Raw genomic sequence first — 8405 nt, forward strand, 5'->3', positions numbered from 1 at the left:
GATGTGCACAATATGAAATGTCATGTTAGGCTAAAGATGCGGAAAAAAAAAAAAAGCGGCAGAAATGCACAAGATGTTGGTTTCATCAAGCTGGCATTTTCTGTCAGAGAAACGCTCCGAGTGAAAAGTTTCTGAATACTGTTCATCTGAAGGGTGAGGATGTATTTGTTTTTAAAACAAAAACGAGAAGCAGTGTGAGGACAGTGGCAGGAATTACATTTGTCCGCAAATAGGAAAGTGATGGAGTCAGTCCAGGTTTTTCATTAGGCTTTACATCTCTCTGTCCCAAACTCTTGTCTGGCTGAGCTAAACTGTGCTTTCATTGCGGTCTGCCTAGTGAGTGACTGAAATGGCAGATCACATGAATTCTTGTGCTTCTGTTCCCTCTCTGCCTTTAAGTTCAGTTTCTCTCTGTTTTAGAAGGGTCAGCAGTCAAAATGGGGCACTGCAGACAACTCGTGGCTGATGTGGTGTATATTTAACATGCACTTGAGGTATAATTACAAGTTCTTCAAGATCCTGGATTTGTGTAAAAGTATGCTGGGGAATCTTCTAAAGGAAATTGTTCCTACCCATTTGGTTGCTGGAGAAGGAAAAATCATTCCTCTCTTCTTCAGCCTGCATGCGATGGAAGCATCTGCATTCCCATCAGTTCCTAGCACATTAGTCTGCCCTGAAAATGACAATTTCTCTAACCATTGATGTGTGCCTTAAGAAATCAAATATCACCTTACTGTTTTAATGGTGCTGCTGGCTGATTTAAGAGAGGAGGGATCTTCACGATGGATCCCAAGCACATTGGGATCTCCTGTGTGCACCAGGCGGGTCCATTGGTGGCTGGCATGTGTTGCATTTGGTGATATCAACCTCGTGGAAACCTGGCTGTTTGGCCTGTTCTCCTGTAAGCCAGTGCAAGGATACGAATTGCATTTCCTCTAGAAATTAAGTGCTGTTGATTCTGTTTATGACTCTATAGGCCATGCTTTTGTGTTTGCTGTAGGTTTCTTCTTCAAGTTAAGAGAAAACAACTAGGGCTGTGAGATAAGGCTCGCTTCCTCCTTTCTCTTCATCTCTAATCTCTTCATCTCTCCCAAAGAAGAGGATTTAGTGCTTGATCCTGAAATGTCCTAAAAGTCCTAGAGATGAAAGAGCCGGCAGTGCTCTAAAGGGATGTGAAGGCTGCCCTGTCATTCATGTTTTCTGGGAGCTTGTTCCTGTCTGTCTTAACACAAGGGCAGCACAGCCTCCTTTATTAGTGCAAGTTGTCAGAAATTTTTGAAACTCTCCTTGGACAGCGGCGAAAGGAAGACATTCTTTCTGAAGCTCTGAACTCTGTCCTTTCTGTGTTGAATTCTTCCCCTTTCCCATGCAGCCAGGTTAACGCTGCCTCCACCTGTGTCCACAGAGAATGCCAACAAACTGGAAGAGAGCGCTCGAGGGATCTACATCCCCTGTCCAGAGCACTACAACGGCTTCTGCATGCACGGCAAGTGCGAGCACTCCACCAACATGCTGGAGCCATCCTGCAGGTAACCCTTTGCCTACCAAGGAGGGAAGGCTGCTTGCACACAAATCTTGACTTAGCTTCTCTAGAGTCAGTGTATTCTCTATGGGAAGTGGAGGTAACCAGGCCCTTTGTGCCACAAAACCCATTAGACTTTAATTATTTAACAACGTCTGTGGTATCTGTGGCAAAATGGTATTGAGTCATGCACAGTTGCTGGTGAAAACACTCAGTAACCTTCAGTTGTATGTAACTAATTTTGTAAAAGCGCTTCACAAAGTGCACAGGCGGCTGCTAGGTAGCCCCCGCAGTCCAGAGGAGCAGATTGCTGGGGATTTGAGTGGGAACAGGGTGAGAGATAATGGGAAGGGCGCTGCCTGTTCCCCAGAGTCAGAGGGAAGTGTCGGGCGGCCCGGGGCGGATGGTTGCAGCACCAACAGAGGGCTTTTTATAGCATCCAGACAAAATGTAAATGCTGTATCCGCTTGCAGGAACATCTAATCACATTTCATATGGAACTCGAATGATTGCTTATCACCTCCTTAAGGGTAATCTGCATAAGGAGCCATGACTAGGGCTTTCAGCCCTCCCTCATCTCCCCAAAGAAAGAGAGAAGTCTAAAATACCATGTGCAAGTACAAAATGGATTCTCATCCTGATGTGCAAATGCTGGATGAGTCCTGGTCCTCTGGGCATCACCCGGCACTGCTTCTGCTGTTGGCTTGCACAGACCTCAGTGATGCTGAGGTTTGGAAGCTTTCCCTTAGAGAGGTCAAGGGAGGCATCAGTGCTCTTGCTGGGACCCCATCCTTAAAAAAAAAAAACGTATAAGCTTATGCTCAAGCCACTGATATGGGTTTTTTTTTTTTGTTTTTTTTTGTTTTTTTTTTCAGATATACTTTGTTTCAAAGTGCTTCAAAATTAACTGGGGAAAGTATTTTTTGTTTCAGATGTGATGCCGGCTATACTGGACAACACTGTGAAAAAAAGGACTACAGCGTTTTATATGTGGTTCCAGGTCCGGTACGATTTCAGTATGTCTTAATAGCAGCTGTGATTGGAACTATCCAGATTGCTATCATCTGTGTTGTAGTCCTCTGTATTACAAGGTCAGTATCTCAGATATTTGTAGAACAAGAAAGAACTTTTTATTTTCCTGCTTTATAACTCTGATTATACAGACCTCTTCTGTGACACTTGTGATAACAAATGCTATTTAATTCACCAGCAAACAGGTGATCTCGTCAGGTCCCACCAGCCAGTGCTCCTGTTACTGTTACTGTTGTTTTTACTTCCATCTTAATCAAACTTAGCTAGTGACGGTGCCTGCAGAAAATGAAATTTCCTGTTCTGTATTCAAATGCTTGGACAACTATTGTTCACATAAATAAGGGGAATATAAATACAGCAGCTGGATCAACATTTAATAAAACTAATCATATCCCCATCTGGTTTCCTCAAGGGCCCATTCCCTTAGTCCTAATCAGGCGACACAAACAAACTTTTAAGCCTGTTTGCAATCCCAGTGATTAAATGATTTCATTAGGCTTGTATGCATGTTCACCAGGTATTGCATGTGCTTACAGTCTTCTCTAGACGGTGGCACGCTGAGCCGTGTGTGAATCTGTTCATTTTTTAATGAGGAAGAAGAGTTTGTTTGAATGTGAATGACAGCCCCAAGGTGGTTCAGAGGGGAGGGATAAATTCAATCTCTCTATACATGCTGCTCTTCCCCACTGAACCACTTTATTGTCTCAGGGTGTTCTGAACTTCAGGCATCTTCAGGCTTCTCTCTGGAATTACAAGGTTAAATTCACTCAGCTGGCAACCCTGGTACAGGACTCTTTCAGAAATAAATTTCTCTTAAAAAGACAAGAAAATAAAAGCCAGGTGTCATAACTCTGTAGAAAATAACATTTCTAATGTATTTCACTCCTTGTGTTGCATTACCTGACTGGAAGACAAACATCGCATTTCCTCCAGGAAGAGACAAAAAAAAAAGGGTTCATAAATCCTTCTGTGGCCTCAAGGCATAAAACAAAACCGTCTGATAAAACCTAGCTGGTTTTGGCCATTGCCTCAGTGCTAGATGCCAGAAGGGGCAATAGATAATATTGTGGTGGCATCCACAGAAGTCATCTGAACAACCAGAAAGGCAGTGTGCAGGAAGAAAAAGAAGGCGGTGTACTGACTGATAATGGAGAAAATGCTCCGTGTCATTTTTTTTGAGTGACTCTGGTTTCGTCACCTTCATCCAGTAAAGCAAATTACTTCATACTGAAGGATGAGGACAGTGCACTCTGAGTGACCCGGCACTGCGATGCAAATTGCCCATCACCCTGTTTTCCTTCATAGATGTTACCTTCTCCCACAGACTTTGTAACCAAGTTAATTTACGATCTTTTGACTTTTCTCTGTAATGCGTGTAATTACTGCAGAGTATCCTCCATCCCGGCATAATGATTTGAGATACATTTGCAAAAGCATAACCATAAGTGGCTTAAGAGAAATCCGTGTGACAGGAGAATGTTGTGGCAGCAAGTGCATAAGTAATTGAGTTTTTGAAGTCATCTGCTTTGGAGAACCTGGCTGTGCTGGTTTGAACTCCCTGTCCTGAAAAACACCTAAGCCACCTTCACAAGTTCCTGGGAGAAAGCAGGGAGAACCATCATCCTCACACGAGGAGACTTCCAAGTGTAGAAGTACAGCAAAAGACAGCCAGAGGTAGAAGTGAAAGATGATAGAAAATAACATAGGTATGGCTGAGTGTCATAATGATTCTCAGCAGTTTTCTTTATGGCTTTGCATTTTTTAGTGCTTTAGTAATGTTTAGTCACAACAGCTTATTTATGGGAAGAAATAACTTAATTAAAAATGAATGTGCAATGCATCTTTTACCTGCTATGAATCTCATTATGAGTGAGTCATGCTTGTGAGCAGGCTTCCAGGGAGGGAGGCAGGTAGGCTGTGCTCCACTGCCTCAGCACCCCAATGTGTTCGTAATCGAGTGTATCCCCACCACCACACACCGCAGAGAAATTTGGTTAGTGAGCTAAGGGCCAAGGTAAAGCTATCACTTAGTTTTCAGCAGATGATAGCATCTAAAAGACTGGTTAAATACCAGCATCCCACAACACACCTGTAAGTCTGATAGCACCACATTTAAGTAGTTGTGGTATCAGTACTTGGCCCCGGTGTCTTTTCAGAGCACACCTTTGCTTCCACTGATTGGTATCATAGTGTATTTTGCAGTTAAAATGGGTATTTTTGGTGAAGTGGTGGTTTTTCATGACCTCTATATGTGAATCGATTTGTCTCAACCTTGCACTACCATATGGGTACTGTCAGATTTTGGAGAAGCACCTCCTGGGTGTTTTTCCTCTCACTTCTGATATCCTCTCACCTCCCAGCACACACAGCCACGTGCCCCAGGGCTGCTGACCTTCCCCAGCCACCGCGTTTCTGATGGAATCAGTACCACCAAAGGCTTTTCCCCCGTCACAGGTGATGTGGAGGAGCTACTGGCAGCTTGCTGTGCCCCACGGGGTCCTGCTGTGCCACCGGAGCTGGGTGCTGCAGAATGGAACTGCCCTGTGTTTGCTAGCAGTGGCTCCATCACAAGTGCCTTATGCTGAAAAGTTCAGTCAGATTTTTGGGAGCAGGCAGCAAGTTAAAAGTTCATTGGGAAATCAGAAACCAGCTCAAGTCTGCATTAGCTCCTAATGAGAGCTCTGCCATAACCTCCGAGAGCACTGGGAAGGCAAGCTCATTTTTCCCCTAGTAATGATAGCAGCTGGCTTCCAAGAAAGGAAAAAGGCAAAATACAGCATACGGCCATAGAGCTTCTCATGAGGGGGTAGTCTTGTTGGCTTAGAAATGAGACAAGTCGGGACAGTCTGACCCATATTATGTTGGACGCTTATATAATCGTGTTTCAACAATGTGAAATGCTCCGTGAGCCCTCGTGCTCATCTAGCCCTTTGGATGGAGTCACAGAACTATAGTATCATTCGCATTCGACGTTGAAGAGAAGCCCTAGCCCTTCTGATGGGGAGGGGTCACTAAAATCTAATTTCACTGCATTTTGCTGCTCAGTTAGAACCATGCCCAAGCAAGCCCTGCAGCTGATGCTGCTGCTTCAGGTGCGAGGTTGAAGCACGCCCTTGCTAAGGAGCACTGTAGAGCTTGGTCCTGTTATTTATAAAAATAGCTCAACTACTGCTGAGCACCACGGTGCTGTAGCAAGAAGCGGCGCTCCTGAAGTTTCCCTGCTGTATTTTTGTCGAAGGTTTGCTGTCTTTTCCCCTGGCAATACAGAGTGAGACAGAAGTTCCACTTTAGCGCTCGCATGCGCTGCTGTCACAGCGTGTCCCCAGCAGGGAGACTTGTTCCAAACTGCGTGCTCTCACCGCTCTCTTTTCCAGGAAATGTCCCAGGAGCAACAGAATCCACAGACAGAAGCAGAACACGGGGCACTACAGTTCAGACAACACGACGAGAGCATCGACAAGGTTAATTTAAAGAGCGCATGTTTCCACAATGGCAAAACTAACTGCAGAGAGCTTGGACTACAAAATACAGTATTATAGACAAAAGATTAAGACAAGATCTACACATGTTGCCTTGCATTTGTGGTAATCTACACCAATGAGAACATGTACTACAGCTATATTTGATTATGTATGGATATATTTGAAATAGTATACATTGTCTTGATGTTTTTCTGTAATGTAAATAAACTATTTATATCACACAATATAGTTTTTTCTTTTTCATGTATTTGTTATATATAATAAATACTCAGTGATGAGAAAAAAAGAATTGGCTTTCTTAAATTTGCTGTATCTCATAGCTGTGTATAGTCTTGGGATGTTGTATGTGGACACTAACAAATCTCTTTTTTTTTTTTTCTTTTTCCAGTTCTAGTGGCAATTTTGAGTCTACTGAACTCAGTAGTAGGGTTTTGAGTTGGTCCAAGATCAGCGACAATTATGGATGTGGGAAAGGTGAAGAATAATTTAACCTACATTGAGGAGGGATAAAATATTTCAGATCCGGACTCAACTACATTTCATCAGCTGCCTTCTCCCATACCATCTATCTTTACTCTCCCATAGCTTAGAAAGTCCTCGCCTTCTAAATTAAGTCCCAGCTGAAGGGGAAATGGAAATTCTTGGTGACTGCTTATGGGAGTGACAGGGGTAATTGTCTCCAACTGGGAGGGAGTAGGGGTCTGCCAAGGTGAACCCTGATAGCATGCATTGCAGCATCTCCAACTGGTCACTGAAGTGAGTGAAAATTGCTTCCTACTGTTGATTGAAAATTATCAGGTTAAATAAGTTAATAACGTAATAACAACTGAAAGCCAGCACAGTTTGTACCTCATGAACAAGCTGATATAATTTATTTTTTCAAAGAGAATGTGAAAACCACTCAGAAAACACCTTATGAATAACTTTATGGGTGACCCTACTCTATTAAACGTAATGAACTCAAATGTTGCCTATACCTTGGGAAAACAAGGGCATGAGTTTTGTCACATCCACATTGTGGACAAGATGCAGTTATTTCCATGATAGTCCAAACTCTCCAAAACTCTTCTGAGAAGCAAATATTGTTCTAGGTTGTGCTCTGAATGTTGAAGGCAGAGTGACACTGAAGGGCACCGAGTCGTCACTTCACTCTGCTGATAGACTGCTGGATTAATGGCATAATTGAACTAAAAAACATCTTGTAGTTCGTGCCTCTCCTCCTGAAGAGGCTTTGCCTGAACAAAAGCTGTCCATGCCAAAAGTAAGAGGTCCCTATTTTTTGCTATCATCACTCATGAGAAATTGCATTTGGGTCTCTGTTGGGCCTGGGGTTACTCAGGATGGTGGTTCCTGAGTGAGTTTCCATCTCCTGCCTTCAGCATTAGCCGGATCACTCATAACCGTTGCCACCAGCCCCGCTGGTGACAGCCCACCCCATCTGGCACCCAGACATGGGAGAAGCGCTATTTCTACTCTAACATGGCTTTTGGTTCCCCCATCCCCAATCTGCTTTAAAGTGAATCCATTGCATGATGTTCACACGCTCTCAGTTTTTGTCTTGTTCCGGGTTTCTTGAATTTTTAAAGGTAATAAAAGGCGATTGGCAAGAGCTGCTTCCCGGCACCTGGTCTGTGCTGATTGATGGGAGTGGGAATGCGGTGCCAGGGCAGGCAGCAAAGTCACTGGCCCTGCCTTTTCTGTGTAGTGCCACAAGGAATTCCCAAGCAGCCCCAGCTGGAGAGCTGTTAGTGGCTGCATCCCCAGCAGCAGCACCTCCGAAAACAGGGCTGGTTTTGAGTACTCGCTGCAGACCTGAAGACAGGAAGAGAGGTGATGTTGGCAAAGCCCAGGGGACTGCTCTCTCCAGCAACAGAGACCTCCTTGTTTGTGTCTCTGAAACTGAACCTCAGCATGCCGGTGTGGGCGTGCAGGCCAACAATAACTGTCTTGGGGGTTCATGGAAAGCAGTGGAGATTTCTGCATCAAACGCATCCAGAACTTGAATCAAAGCTGGGCGTGAATTTGGAGAACTGGGCTTTGAGTTGCTTTCTTCCTTTCCTGAAGGGACAAGAGCATTCTGAGCTGGCACACTTTCCCAAGCTGCTGTACTGAGAACCGAGGCAGCCACAGTAGCAGGGTTTGGGGCTGGGGGCAGGATTTGGTACGTCACCAGGAAAAAGGACACTGCAGTTTGTGGAGGAAAAAAATCAGTTTGATTGCTTGGAGATCCATGGGTCAAAGCTGGAAGTGGTACTGGCTGCTTGAGGCTGCTACTGAAGCTGAAAGATGCTGGGAGCAAGAGAAATATTAATTTCATAGGTATGGTGGTTAAGAATTAGACAAGAGGCAAAGCCCAAATGCTCTCCCCT

The 8405-nt window shown here is 44.3% G+C and overlaps 1 protein-coding gene across 2 annotated transcripts in view; it reads left to right on the plus strand.

The window, feature by feature from the left end:
- Positions 1-7659, plus strand: part of TMEFF2 (transmembrane protein with EGF like and two follistatin like domains 2) — a 108402-nt gene extending 100743 nt beyond the window's left edge. Inside the window, exons 8-11 of one of the 2 annotated variants that reach the window (XM_042874783.1) lie at positions 1373-1529; positions 2455-2613; positions 5929-6015; positions 6425-7659. In XM_042874783.1, coding sequence (XP_042730717.1) covers positions 1373-1529; positions 2455-2613; positions 5929-6015; positions 6425-6521 — 500 coding nt within the window. In that variant the 3' untranslated portion in view covers positions 6522-7659. The remainder of the gene's footprint in view (positions 1-1372; positions 1530-2454; positions 2614-5928; positions 6016-6424) is intronic. The other variant, XM_042874785.1, reaches the window with a different exon arrangement.
- Positions 7660-8405: the final 746 nt, after the last annotated feature.

Source organism: Lagopus leucura, unplaced genomic scaffold, assembly GCF_019238085.1.
Source record: "Lagopus leucura isolate 7727_CA_CO unplaced genomic scaffold, USGS_WTPT01 Super-Scaffold_100012, whole genome shotgun sequence".
NCBI lineage: Eukaryota > Metazoa > Chordata > Aves > Galliformes > Phasianidae > Lagopus > Lagopus leucura.